Source organism: Stegodyphus dumicola, chromosome 4, assembly GCF_044657685.1.
Source record: "Stegodyphus dumicola isolate Sdum_Otavi_A_Nest chromosome 4, ASM4465768v1".
Taxonomy (NCBI): domain Eukaryota; kingdom Metazoa; phylum Arthropoda; class Arachnida; order Araneae; family Eresidae; genus Stegodyphus; species Stegodyphus dumicola.
Window position 1 is genome coordinate 220,588,527 of NC_140771.1, and position 15,501 is coordinate 220,604,027.

Genomic DNA, 15,501 nt, shown 5'->3' on the forward strand with positions numbered 1-15,501 from the left:
CGTTTTTGATATGATTTAAATCAAATGCCTCGTCATTATAATTCGCTTCCGATAGCGAAGAAAGTGACAGAGGTTATTGAAAACGAAAAAATTTCGATTGACAAATTAGTCGGTATTCTTGACACAGCAATTATAGGACTTGAACAGCGGAACTTTGTAACTGAACAAGAAATTATGTCTGTTTATAGAATTAAAGAGAATGTATTATCGCATAAAAAACGAAGCAACTTAAACAACTTACATTGAAAGAAATGTTTAATAAAGTAAACAAATAAATATTAAGCTTTTTTTTTTTTTTTTTTTTTTTTTTTTTTTGTAAATTTTGATACACTTTAAATCATAATTGTTCTTTATTTCGTAAATTACGGTTTATTTTTAATTTTATAATTTCTTCATGCCATTTTACCAGATTTAAACTGATGCTCTATAATCCAGAAAAATCGATAATCCGGAATCACCGAAGTCCCGACGAGTCCGGATTAACGACTTTTGACTGTACCATTTTTAAATGTCTCAAATTTTTACACTGAAAGAGTAACAGCACTTTACAATTTGAAAGATATATTTACACAGCTCAGAATACCAACAAATTTACAGGGGTTGAATAAAAATATGGAAACACCTCATAAAACGCACGTTTGAATGAAATGTTCTATTTTTGCAAAAACTGTTGGTGGTGCTGATGTGTTTGCTCACTAATGCCATCCATACAACATTCTTAATACATTACAAATGTTATTCGTTATTGAGACACTGTTCTGTGCAGTTGTGAATGCGTCATGATGGAGCTAAATGAATTCAAATATGGATAAATTGGTGGAGCTCCTACGGTGAGTGCTCCCGTAACCAAGGTTAGCTGAGGCATTTGGTGTTTCAAGAAGCACACTATCTAAGATTTTTAACTTGTACAAAAAAAAGGGAAAAAAAACATTCGCTAAATTATCACACAGACGAAAATGTGTGTTGAGCGATCATAATAGATGATTGAAGATGACTATGATAAAAAAATAAGAGGACTACAGATGCAAAAGTGACTGCTGTACCAAATGTCACACTCACAAACTCTGTCAGCACCAAAAAAATACGAAGGGTGCTTCACAAGCAGGTATTTTTCGAGTGAGTTGCAATTAAAAAAAAAAAAGAAACAAGCCATCCATTAAGAGAAATGTAGAATAAAATAATATTATAGAGGCTCAGTTTATGATGGAAAAAAGGGCTTAAAATTTTTTGCTAGAAAACTTCAAAAGGAAACTTAAAGGGCAATAAAAACAGAATTCTTCAAGGGAAGAAAAATATAATTATAAATCAGGTAAATATTAAAAAATATGTATTTATAATGGCATGTCATAAACAATTAGACTGCATTAAAAATACTCCTTGTATAACAAATGTACTTACCAAATCTTATTTAGTATAACAAGATATGTACTTAAAATGACATGCCATATAAAATTAGAATGCACTAAAAACACTTCTTGTATAACAAATGTTTTATGTAACTTTCATATATAGTGGAACTTACTAAGACAGCAGACCATTAAATTTTGTCTTCTATAGAAAAATGGTTGCCTATTATAGTCAATAAAGATGTTTATTATTAGAAAACAGTGAGCTTTTTCTAAAATAGTTGCTTATGGGTGGTGGTCATCATGAGAAGTTTCATTATATTCCTAATACAGCACTAAATTTTACACAAGCTATCTGATAATTTTTAAAACTATGAATGAAAAATTAATATCGAGGCACTATCATTATTTCCTAACAGTATTACAAAATCAATTGTACAATGCATTCAAGGAAATGCTCTTACTTGCAAATCATATCAGGATTAGTAATAGGTTTATAGCACACACCATTTGTACATGTTTTGCCTACAAGATTATGAGGATGAGGATAATATGGTGGGCCATCTTTGGTAACACAAGATACTACCACACCTGCAGCTCCTTGGAAACCATGTACCTTAAACAAAAAAAAAAGAAAAGAAAAATAAAATAACTTTCAGTACCGGAGCATTAATTTTTTTGGTACTTACGGAAATTCGCATCGACCACAACAGACGGCACCAATCGTGCCAAACCAAAAAAAAACATTTACTAAACACAATAAAAAAATTTCTGTTCTTATTTTTCTTTCAAATTTATTATACTATCATATATTTAGATTTAATTTTTCATTAAAAAGTTCCATTATTTTTACTAAGGAGATATACTGTAAAAGCAATTATTTTCGCAAGGCCCATTTCGTGGCCACTGACACATTTTTTTTAGGCCAGTAAGATTCCATAACTTTGGAAATATTCAACAGCATGCTCTTCTGTAGTAGGCAGATCCCAAATTTTAATTTTTTTTTTTTTTTTTTCCTCAAAAATTCGTGATAGAGGGGGTAAAAGGAGTCTTTACTCAAGAATAATAACTAACACGTGTAATCAAGGTTACACAAAACCCAGCATGTTTGAAGAAAACTTTTTAATTTTTGGCAAATATCGTGTAGTTTGGCATCTTTTCTTTAATAGGCAAAAATGGTCGATGGGATTTTCCACAAGTACCATTTTTTTATACTACAAAAATTAATAAATATTACTTCCTTTAAACATAAATAAGAAAAAAAGAAAAAAAAAAGAAAGAAAGAATGGTATATTCTAAATGTAACCTATCAAATACCAAACCACTATCCAAAGAATGTATTTATAAAATACTTTTTAATATTTTTATTTCAGATTCATGACAAAGTAAGACAAAAATAAAAAGCAAATTATACATTTTTATGCTAAAGTAATTTTCATCAATACTGACAACATACTAGGGGTGGGCAAAAGCCAGCCCTAATATGGTCCTTCCAATTTCTTAATCTGGCCTGTTATGAAATCCTGTGCAACAACATTTTCATCTCTTTCCCAACAGATTTTGTACACAAACTACAGAAATCAGCCGCATGAGTGCGCATCAGATGTTACAGTGCATATTTATGCACGCATGCTAGAATGCTATATACTAGCAGTGTATCTCAACCTAAGCTGAGAAAGCTAAGTATGTGCATCCACCAAAATCATTTTTTTAGTAGCTTTAATTTAAAAATTAAATAATGAAATGTGAATATTGTTGAGACAAATAGGAAACTTGGAGAAAGAGCCTCTAACCCTTCAATTCTTTCCATACTTGCCTGCCTCTATAACCTAAGGTTACATTTAGCCTCCTTTCCGAATGCGCGTTACAGATAGGTTTGGCGTTTTATTTGATTATGGCAAAGCAAACGAGAGATATATTAAGTTTTAATTTTCAGAATTTGTTAGTCACCAGCTCGAGCAGCTTACTACTCATTTGCCCCCTTCTGATGCATCATGACTTTCAAAATTTTCCACACTTCATTTTTGACTTTGCATAATTTAAAATTATTTTGTTTAACGTAGTTTAGAAAAACATAAATTACCTTTACATATAAGTTCCTTGATTAATATAGCACGGATTAGGAAAGTAAAAATTTGTTCAATTATATAGGTAAGGTCTTTGACCTAGGAACCCTGGTAATACACCACACCAACCATTAGAAACAAGAGATAAAAGAATGTCTTTGTGAAGATTTCTTAATAGAAGCTGGCTCATATCCACATTATACATGGTTAAAATCCCAAAATTGCTCAGGCCTGGATTCAAACCCAGGTAGAACTACCAGAGTTCTGCAACTTTACTGCTTGACTACAGGAGGTGGCTGTGTGTCATAGATTTTGAAATAATTTTAAAAAAATACATAAAGTACCTAAAACAAATTCAAAAATAAATACTGCCGCTGGTGGGCTAAGAGTTAAATAGCAACTATTTTAACAAAATTAAAAACACAAGAAACATGCTTAATAAAGCCCTAGCCTGCCCCCCCCCCTTTTTTTTCTTTGAGCTGTTCTTCCCATGTATGTATACAGCAATCTGTTTTAGCTTAAAATAGCATTGCAGAATTGCAGAAGCTCAACAAAGCACAAAACGTGTTATTGGCCAGACTGTTGTTTTTTCCATATACACAGTAATCAGTTTTCACTTAAAAAAAATCACAGAACTTCATAATTTTGGCATTGCACATGCCGTTGTTTTCCTGTGCACACAGCAATCTTAGGGAAATGCACAAATTTTCTATAAGTTCTATAAAGTTTGATGGTTTCTTAAATGCAACTATATGGAATGAGAATTTCTGCACACTCTACTGTTACACAAAACCTCATGTTTCTGAAGAAATGCACCACTTTATTTTTTATCAACCACTAAATTCTACAATTCTTACACAGAAAAAAAATTCATTCAATGCAATAAAAAAAACTAATCACCATCAAATTTGAATGTGGAAATTGATTTTTGTCTGCTGCGCATGTGCACATATTTGGGTTGCCACAAAAATACACTTTGGGGACATCATAGGTTGCCTATTTCGGTGACATAATACAATGTATCATGAACGCATTTTAGAGAGGGATGTAGTTCATCAGATTACTGAAAATAGATTATTCAAATGTCTTCTTCAAACAGGATATCTTTAAAACTAAGAGCAAAAGAAAAATCAGGTTATATTTTTTAATACAACATACATAACATACATACTTTAATTGTTGGATATGTTTTCTGTTTATCTGTACTGTTAACACCTCGGATACAACCTGCAGAACGTCCTTCACATTTGTATCTAAATCTAGCACCAATAGATACTGGCTGTTCAATAATTTCTACATATGGGCGTTGAGTTCTATTCATAATTACTTGAGATTCAGAAATATCATTATTATATGGCAATCTTCCTAAAAACAAAAGAACAGAAAATTAAAAAATTATAATGATGATAAAAAATATTTTAGCCTTTTTCTTTTTTTTTTTTTTTTTTCCACATGTATACAGAAACAGATAAAATAACAGACAGAATAATAGATATTCGCAAACAAAACACCTTCACTAATTCATTACTGAATCATATTTCGATAAAAAAAATTTTAACTTTTTCATAATTTTCACACAGTATCTAAGCCAGCATTAACCAAACTTTTTTCAGGTGGGGACCACTTTTAAAAATTAGAATGTTCTGTGGACCACCTTATTCCTGTCTCCTTCAAAAGCAGTTTTTTCAGCATATGTTATAACCAGTATACTTGCATTTAAAAAATAATAATAAATACATATTAGTATTCACATGAGATGGATAAGCCTGTTAATTCCTGCATAGCTGTTCTAGTTTGGCTATATGATGGTAATAAGCATTATAGTCATGGTGCTTGAGATCCCTCTTTCATTACTAGAGTAGCAAGTCCATAGATAAGGTAATCGATAATAAAATTTCATAAAATGTCACTCTTGAGAGAAAACATGATAGATAATTGCTATGTGAAATTTCCAAACTCTTAAGATATTTAGCTATAAGGTGGTATATGCAATTAATGCAAATTTTATTTTTTGTCTTTTTTAGAAATCTAGGAGAGCTGGTAATAAGCATTACAGTCATGGTGCTTGAGATCCCTCTTTCATTACTAAGTCTAGAGTAGCAAGTCCATAGATAAGGTAATCGACAATAAAATTTCATAAAATGTCACTCTTGGGAGAAAACATGATAGATGATTGCTATGTGAAATTTCCAAACTCTATTTAGCTATAACGTGGTATATGCAATTAATATGAATTTTATTTTTTGTCTTTCTTAGAAATCTAGGAGAATCATAAGGATAAGTTTTGCGGACCACCTGTGATCCGTGAATCACAGACTGAAAAATGCTGATCTAAACTGCTAATCTGATGGCCATTAAAACTGATACAAAAAAACATACAGCAAATCTGAAATTCAGCTGAAATGTACAGCATGGTAAACCACACAAACAGAAATGCAGCCACATGTATAATCATAGACACGAATAACACTACCTAAAAGCAGAAGGTCGAAAAAAAAATTTTTTTTCAAATAAAAAAAAAATCAGACTTTTTTTTAAAGTTTATATCAGAATTTTTTTATATTAACTTATTCCTATATTAAATGACTACCATGCATTGAAAGTTTCCAAAATTTTTAAATCTCTAATCAGATATTAAGAAGAAGAGTACATATTTTTACAAGTAAATTAATACAATTAATAATTAGAGATAATACTAATTATGCATAATCATATTAATTAGTAGTATAAAAAACAATAAAATATCTTGGTAGCTTTTTGTATTGTAACTTGTAAAGACACTTCAATCATTTACATACAGATTTGCATGTATATATATATTATGGGAGTGATTAGGTTATGTGAACATGGCAAAGCACTAAAAAAGCTATCTGCCGAAAGGCATATATATCTGTGGACTGCTCCACTAATCTTTCATTGTACCGGCAGGGATCCGTATTCTAGCAGTCAAGGCTCCAAGGCATAATGAGTCCAGTGGTTCCCCGTGGAGAAAGTTTTTATTCCAACTTTGTGGGTAAGGGATCCCAATTTGTGGCGAATTGGATTTATCCCAACTTTTTGCAGGTCAAGTGGTGATAAATCCTCAGCTCGGTGATACTAGTAGTCAGGCCCGGATCGATTAGGTGTGGGCCCGAACGCATTTTTTTTTAGGGGGGGGCCCTCTCTATATATTAAATATTTAAATAAAATTCAAATTCAGTAATATATATATATAAATATATCAAATGTAATCAGACAGATAATCTTCTACATACATTAAAAAATAAAAATGTTCAAAATACAAAAACAATTAGTGAATACAAATTTACATCACCGAATATGAATACATGAATTTACATATTTCGAAGTTTTTGTTCTGTAAATTTCTTTAAATTGTTTGAAAATCTAATTTCCTTGAGTCTTCACTTTCAATCGACATAATTGCTAAACTATTTAATCTATCCTGATTCATTGTCGATCTCATAGTTTTTTATTAATTTTAGCCTGGAAAATGATCTCTCTCCAGAAGCAATGTTTACTGGAATTGTTAAGAATATTCGGAGAGCAATAAACAAGTTTGGAAATGCCGTTGCTCTATCATTATCTGAGATTTCAAAGCTTCAACAAACATTTTTCCATCTATATCAGCTTATTTCACCTTTGGTACATCATTTTCTGTTAACTTAGAATCTGTTAGAGAAATTTCTAATTCAGCTGCATGTTTTTGAAGTACTTCTTTTTCAATATTTTGAAATTTTCCCAGAAACCCAAATAATTCATTATGATTTTTTAATTATTCAATACGATCTTTTAGTGATTCTGTAGCTTTATCTAAACAACATTAAAAAACGATACCTTGTATGCATTTATCGGGTCTTCAATATTTTCATCATCGCCCTCATAACTGAAATGTTTCTTTCTTTTCTGAAGCCTTTTATTTTGAAATTCTGTTGATACTTCCAAATCTTCTACAAGAGTTTTTGCCTGAACTAAAACTTGTTCGAATCCAGTATTTCTGTAGTTGCTTAACCATTTTAAAAGTTTTTCAAATGAAGAAAGTGCAATGGATATGTCTACAGATTCACTTTAAAGTTCCTTGCTACATAATTGACTTGAAACAGTAAATCATGCCCAAAAACCAGTGATGCTTAATTTCCTTAATATTGCACTTAATTTCCTTTTTATACTACCACTTTTATATTTTCTTCCCACATTTATTTCTCATTTCAGTGAATTCGACATCTAATGATAAAATTATAGGTTAGGTATCCATTTTTAATCACATAATATACTTAAATTTTTAATTTTAAAAATAATTGTTTGTTAATAAAGATTATGTAATATAATTAGTACTTACCTTATTCAACAGTTAGCAATTGTAGTCACAAAATATGACTAATAATTATAACGATTAGAAGAATAGCGAACTACAAATGCAAGAAACAACTGACATTTGATACTAGCTATACATCTACTACTGGGTGGTACGGTTGTGCAACTAGTTGCGTGTGCATATACCTGCATAGTAGTTTACATACGTAAAGTAGTTCACGTACGTAGAGCAAAATCTCTCTACTATAGGACTATCCCGATTAAATTCAATACATTTGACATGAACTTTTATGGGTATCAGTTTTCTATATTATAAAGTATATATTATATAATAATAAACACATTAATAAATCTCATTCAGCAATGCGAACTTAAAATATATATATTTTTAATTATTTGAATAATTCATAATTTATCCATTATCGTCAAACGCAATTTGCTTTAAATTTCATTTTTTTTTTGGGGGGTTCATTTTGATGGTAACGCAGGGCCCTTTCAAATGTGGGGCCCAATTGGACCTAATCGCCCTTTATCTGGCCCTGCCAGTAGTGGTACAGGCCATTAGATCTGTATTCTGGAATAAATCCCCAGTGCTGGGCAGCCCGCATAATTCTGGTAAGTAGTATTAAGGGCAGTCAAATTTCCAGGTGAATAGGGCTGCACCCTGCCATGGCCTCTGGGAACCAGGAGTGGTGATCCTGTCAGCCCAGTTAGCACTATGGCTTAGAACTTTATTAAAATTTATAAGAATCTGGTGTGAGACCTGGTTACTCAGCAAAAGGAGCATTTATGATCTCCAAGGTGCCTTTTTGGCTGGACTACCAACCCTTGCAAACATAGGGGCCTGGTGGGACTCCTGTCCATGTAGTTGCATTTAGTTGCAGGAATATGTAAATATACTGATTGATACCTTTGTGGTGGACTTTCTAAGGAAAATTAGCTTATATTTATATAACACATGAGGGAAAACCCCCAAAAACATCTATACGACCAGCCTGTTCACCTGAGATTAAAAATGGGATGAACTTCCAGCATTCAGGAATCTTGAACTATTCAACCACTGGTGGGACTGCTAAAGAAGGTTGCTAACTCTCACGGTTATATTTTTACACAAACAGAAATAAATAATCGGTATAAATGTAACCATAGAAACTGCACTTATATCTGTAATCTACAAAATTTTCTGAAAAGAGTTATCAAACTATAAATTACATACTGCACAGTAAATAAATACATATTGTTACGAAATGTACAGGAGTGGTAAGATGGCTTCCCCACAATGCAGTTTTTAGGGCTGCCATAAAATGGCAAGGGAAAGAAGGGTTGCCGCATTTGGCGACAAAATTGGCAATATACCATGGACAGTTGGAGAACCTTCTGGAACGAATTCTTACCAGTTTAGCCCAGAATGTTCTCAAACACAAGCCGGAAGCTATATAAACCCTGCTGGTCCGCAGTCAGAGAGTGTGCCTCGTCAGGAGGGTGAGTTAGAGTGCCTCGTCTAGAGTGTTAGTCGAGATAGTTAGTATCGATTTGGTGTCTCTGACTAGCAAGTCGATCCCTGCGGAGTGAATCGAGTTCACAGCTGGGCAGCAAGTGCTGAGTGGGTCGTCGAGTGCACCGAAAGAGTCATAGTCTATCGCCGTTGGTGCATCGTCAAGAGAGCATGTTGAGCTCTGGGAACAACTGAACCGAAGAGTCAAGAGCTGTGCTCTGTGTGTCGTCGAGTGCACGCGAGTTGTAGCGTGGAGAGTCTTGAGAGTACGTGGAGTTCCGAGAACGACCAAGCAGAGTTGGGAGCTGCACTCAGGTGCTTTGCGGTGAAGCTGTCTCCACTGTTATTGCCTGACAGTGTGAAGGCTGTGTCACTGAACGTGTCACCTTGTTTATAACAGTTCGACAACTGTAAAAGTGATTTTGGAAGCATCTGATTAATACTGGTAAATAAAAGTGTGTTTCAATACTTCATCAAGTATCGTCGTTATTCACTCCAAATCTACGAACCCTGTAGAAACGTGAAGGAAGAAAATAACATAACAACTGGTGTCAGAAGCAGAGAAAAATGCAACAATATTATATTTATATTATCAACATTTGCATTCAGTGATTTGAACAAAAAGGCATGTTTTTCCGCCTTTTCAACCACAGGCATGTCCGCCTTTTCAACAACTGACTTTTTTTTTTTTTTAATTTGTTGTATAGAAAAGAATATTTCAGTTTCTGCTGATGAATATCTCATTGGTGCACCGCATGACATTCATCAGCACATGGATAACATTTCAATAACATCTAGTTCTTTTTCCATTATGCATTCTTTCAACAGCTACTGATTTCTATTACTGAAATAACTCGATAACTTTACAGCCTCATTTTTGTTCTCCAGAAAAGTCTAACACGAATTATACTTTTTAATGCAATGCTGAGCAAAGCAGTTTCCTGCATATTTTTCTTTTACTAATTTTAATCCATATTCCTTTTCAGCTGCTAATAAGGCTTTTAATATTTTGGTAATATGTGCTAGAAAATCTAATGGTAACAGTACTAGATCATATCATGTTTTAAATAATTTAAGCATGCTTTATGAAGACTTTTTACACTGGTTTCAATGTCTTTTCAAACTTCAACACCTTTAGCAATTCGTAGTTACCTTTTTAGATGTTATTTAAATTAACACATGAAACTGACTTACAATAAAGTTTTCTATATTTAATTTGATCACCATATTAAGAACATTTAATTAAATATCCTTGTCTATTACATCTCAATCTTTCTTCTACAGATTGCATGAAAATCAGCCAGTTCTTCATACAGCATACTGAGTTCCAATAAACTTCAGATGGCAAATTTAAACAATTTTTGTTGCATTTATTACATCTGGAAAAAACAACCTAGCTATTTTGAAAATATTTTGCCTTGAATAACATGCTCAGTAACATTTCATATACAGTCAAAAGTCGTTAATCCGGACTCGTCGGGATTTCGGTGATTCCGGATTATCGATTTTTCTGGATTATAGAGCATCAGTTTAAATCTGGTAAAATGGCATGAAGAAATTATAAAATTAAAAATATGAAACCGTAATTTACGAAATAAAGAACAATTATGATTTAAAGTGTATCAAAATTTACAAAAAAAAAGCTTAATATTTATTTGTTTACTTTATTAAACATTTCTTTCAATGTAAGTTTTTTAAGTTGCTTCGTTTTTTATGTGATAATACATTCTTTTTAATTCGATAAACAGACATAATTTCTTGTTCAGTTACAAAGTTCTGCTGTTCGTCCTATAATTGCTGTGTTGAGAATACCGACTAATTTGTCAATCGAAATTTTTTCGTTTTCAATAACCTCTGTCACTTTCTTCGCTATCGGAAGCGAATTATAATGACGAGGCATTTGATTTAAATCATATCAAAAACGGAGTACATCGAAATGAAATACTACATTTAGTAAGCAATTATAAGCCAAATAAAATAAAAACATCTGCCCTGAAGATAAGGATAGTGCTGACAGATCAACTTCCAATTCATTGCGCGCCCACCGCGGTGTTAAAGATAAACAAATGTTAAAGTTTAGATAAACAAAGAATATGCCTTTATCCATTTTTTGGAGCAATTCCACTTTTTGTTTAATGGACTCCGAAACATACTTTTGTTTTGTAGATTTGTTACATATTAGTAAATATAAATCGGAAATTCTATTTGACATAATCGAAAGTTCAAGCTTACTTTTATAAAATTGCTCTAACGGTCTGCAAAAAATAATAAGCCGGATCCAATTCAAAGATTAAGGAACAACGCAATCTGCAACATTAACTGAAATAGATAATTAGAGCTTAGCTTATACCGTCCATTATACATTAAACGCGCATTCGTAAACGTATTTTGCGCATGCGCACACGCAAATTCGCAGCTGTAAAGGTCTTACACGCATGTGTCAACGCGACGCATGCGCAGAAAGTTTGTAGCTTTGAGGTCCAGATTATGGGTGTCCGAATTAACGACTTTTGACTGTATTTAATTCTTTGGCCAATAAACTAAGTATACCTGGGGAACAGTTATAAGATATAAACTGAAAATTGGTTTATAATTCTTTTCTTATTTTCATTATATTTTGCAGCATTATCGGTTACAAAACTATGAATTTTGAAGTTACACTTGTTTCAACCTCATTATTGGCATCAACAGGAAGGATAAATAAAATTTCACTCATTACATGACATTAACATGATTACATACCATTACATGATTTAGGAAATGAGTTATTTCTACACTATAATATCATAAATCTATAGTCATAAATCTATAAAAAAATCATAAATCTATTAAAAAATGGTACTTCATATTAATGCAACCACCACCTTGACACAGTTTGGGAATTTTTTACAAAAGGAAAAGAATTATGTCTTATAATTTCAAAATATTATTTACTTTTTATTCTGAACATGCATTTTTTACTTTAGTATTTATCTGAAAATTAATCAACAACTTACAAGCAGAATTTTGTTTCTTTTTATCTGTCATAAATTTCATAGCAATCATTTCAACAGATTCATATTTATTGTTTCCTTTATTCATCTGACAATAAAATATTGTATTACTGCAGAAAATTTACTGCAGTTTCCTCCACTGCAAGCAAATTTCACAAGTGCATACCTTAGAATTATGTTTAAGACAAAAAATGTCAAAATTTCCTACAAAAAGAGTTAAAATGCAACATCAATTTGAAAATAAAAGAATTGTTATGCACATGGTTGCCGGAGTTGACGAATTCTGAAAATTTGGCAATTCTTATCAAGGTGGTTGTGTTAATACATTAAGTGCAAAAAATTTACCCATTTTATGATCTGTTTTAGACTTTTGGAAAAAGGGATTTTTTTAATAAGACTAGACGGACATTGAAATAACACATGCACTTGCAGCATACTGACATGGTTTGTTTAAAATATTTTAAACAATTTGACTTCTCAGATTTTTTTGGGGGGGAGGGGTATTCAGTAACTAAAATGACTATAAAAGCATTACAGATTATCTTAATCATTGATCTTACAACATTGCCCATTATTTAAAAAAGACAGAATTTCTGATTTATGTCAATGATTTAAAAAAAAAAACACTACCTAACCAAATAAAACGAAAACTAAAATTAAACTCAGTGGCTCAAACAGCCCTAATGGGCCAAGGCTTGTAGTGCCCCGAAATCCGCATTCTTGACCGTGGGCCCCGGGGTGCATAAGCATATGCCCTGAACAAGTGGTCAACTTGGGTAGCAGGCCCCCCAGTGTTTAGTCCCCAAGTGAACTTGGGTCTCCAAGGAACCCATCCCTTGGGTCATTTTATTGACCCAAGGGATGGAAATCAAGGGATGAAAGGCTGAGTCGACCTTGCCCAACCCGGGATTCGAACCCCAGACTTGTGGTGCTGCTGCGCGATGCGCTAGTCACTGTGCCACCGGGCCTCACCAAATAAAATGAATCATTGAAAAAATTTTTGTATTTAAAAGACAGCCAATTAGCATAATTCTGTGTCATTTAGAATTCCACAGGATTGGATATTGGTAAATCATTACCGCAGAGATTGACTGTCAACAGGATAATATGCAAGTGACAAAATAATTTTTTTAAACTAGCTAAATGTTTTAAGTTATAGAGTTAGCTATATTACATTATTTAGACTTAGTACTTGCTTCTAATGCCGTGTAAATTAATATGCAATACCAGAATTTTCTTAAAGGCTGTTTATTTGATATGTATTATAAATTGTTTTTTCTTTTTTATATGAGAAAAAAATTTTAAAGCAAAAAAGTAAGTTATTAAACAGAAAATACCAAATCAATGACCAAAACTTAGTTATTAACTTTGCATTCACTTTAGCAAGTAGCAAAGAGAAAATAAAACACACAGTAAGATCTAAAATTCATTTCTCACAGTTAATTTAATCTTAACTTACCAACCAACTGAGGCGATGAGGGATGGGTTATTGTACCTACTGCAGAATACATGACAATCTGTCAAAATTAAACATAAATTTAACTATTGATGGAGACGTCAAATCATATATTTTATTTCAACTTAATAATACATTATTAAGTTTAAATGTAGTAATTTATCAGGCATCACACTTGTTATTCAATAGGTTAGTGACATTTAAAATACAAATAAAAATCATTTTTAGACTATAAATGTCACTTAAAAATATAAATAATAAATTAATACATTGATGCAATAAATTATTCTGAACAAATTTTCCTAAACTTTATTTATTCAAAAATAGGGTAAAGACCCCTCTTATATTCCATGATTAATTTTAAAAAATAAAAATATAAGTGAATATTTAATAAAGGCTTGGTTCAGATTAGAGCGAAATTTTACTATGATAAGAGAGAAAATCAGAAAAAGGAATGATACATTATTGCATTATTTATTTTTAGGCATAATAATAACTAATATTGTAAAAGCAAGTCCAAACTGAAACCGCTCAACAGACAATTATATAATTAGTGGTAATTATGCATTTTATATGTATGGTAAATATCTATATGGTTTATTTAACATTTGAACAATGTAATTATTCTATAAAGTATGACAAGTATACTTTCTCCTCTCATTTTGCAATTTTATTTACTGAAATACCTGATTATAAGACATAGCAAATTTTAGAACAAAAATATACAGTAAGAAAAGGGACATCTTATATAAAGTGAGACCGAAAAGTAAGGTGACTGAGGTCATAATAATAACTGTATTTACATATAAATACATCACTGTTCTTCAAAGTAGTTCCCGCTGTCTACAATATACTTCTGACAACATTCATACAAGTTCTGGAAACTTGAAAAGTCCTCCTTTGAGACTGTGCTAAGTCCCATGGTAACAGCAGCTTGAATGTCTGAAATGCTTGAAAATCAGTGTCCCTTTAGTGCCAATTTCAGTTGTGGAAAGAGGAAAATGTTTACGGAGTTATTTCACCCTCCTTATTCCCCTGATCTTGCACCAGCAGACTTTTTCCTCTTTCCACGACTGAAATTGGCATTAAAGGGATACTGATTTTCAAGAATCTCAGACATTCAAGCTGCTGTTACCAAGGAACTTAACACAGTCTCAAAGGAGGACTTTTTCAAAAGTTTCCAGAACTTGTATGAACGTTGTCAGCAGTGTATTGCAGACAGAGGAAACTACTTTGAAGGACAGTGTAGTTATATGTAAATATATAATACAGTTAATATTATGACATCAGTCACCCTTACTTTTCGCTCTCACCTTGTAATAGAGTTACTATGATATTTAATTTATTTAGAAACTGATTCGCTTTTCACTTCACTTATACATTAATTTCAATACCCTGGAATTACCTGCACACATTTTAAGTTAACATAACAGTGTAGTGCTGTCTTGTGTACAGGTATAATAAGAGTTATGTGGCATCCCACAAGCATATCAGGCCATATCACTCTTGACAGAGCTGTTGATAAGTGCCCAAACACTACAAAAATCGGGAGATATTAAAAACCTGTTTACGAAAAATAATCAAAAAAAATTAATAGTGATATTAATAAACTGACATCTGAACTACATCATGGAAATATTTTACTGCTTAGAATATTTGATTAATTATGAATATAAATATTGCAACAGGTTTATGGAATTTTGATTTGTTTCATGAAATATTTGGTGTCACAAATGATAAGATACTAATGTATCATTTCAAAAATTCCTGAATTATTAGAAATAGACCAATCTGTTCCTTAAATAATAATCATAATAATATTAATAATAATAGT

At 31.9% G+C, this 15,501-nt stretch overlaps 1 protein-coding gene across 4 annotated transcripts in view; it reads right to left on the bottom strand.

The window, feature by feature from the left end:
- Positions 1-15,501, bottom strand: part of LOC118181923 (embryonic polarity protein dorsal-like) — a 59,456-nt gene that overhangs the window by 34,342 nt on the left and 9,613 nt on the right. For 2 of the 4 annotated variants that reach the window (XM_035351168.2, XM_035351161.2), the window contains exons 2-4: positions 13,671-13,728; positions 4,584-4,777; positions 1,811-1,962 (exon numbers count right to left, since the gene is read on the bottom strand). In XM_035351168.2, coding sequence (XP_035207059.1) covers positions 1,811-1,962; positions 4,584-4,777; positions 13,671-13,722 — 398 coding nt within the window. In that variant the 5' untranslated portion in view covers positions 13,723-13,728. The remainder of the gene's footprint in view (positions 1-1,810; positions 1,963-4,583; positions 4,778-13,670; positions 13,729-15,501) is intronic. The other 2 variants (XM_035351183.2, XM_035351175.2) reach the window with 2 other exon arrangements.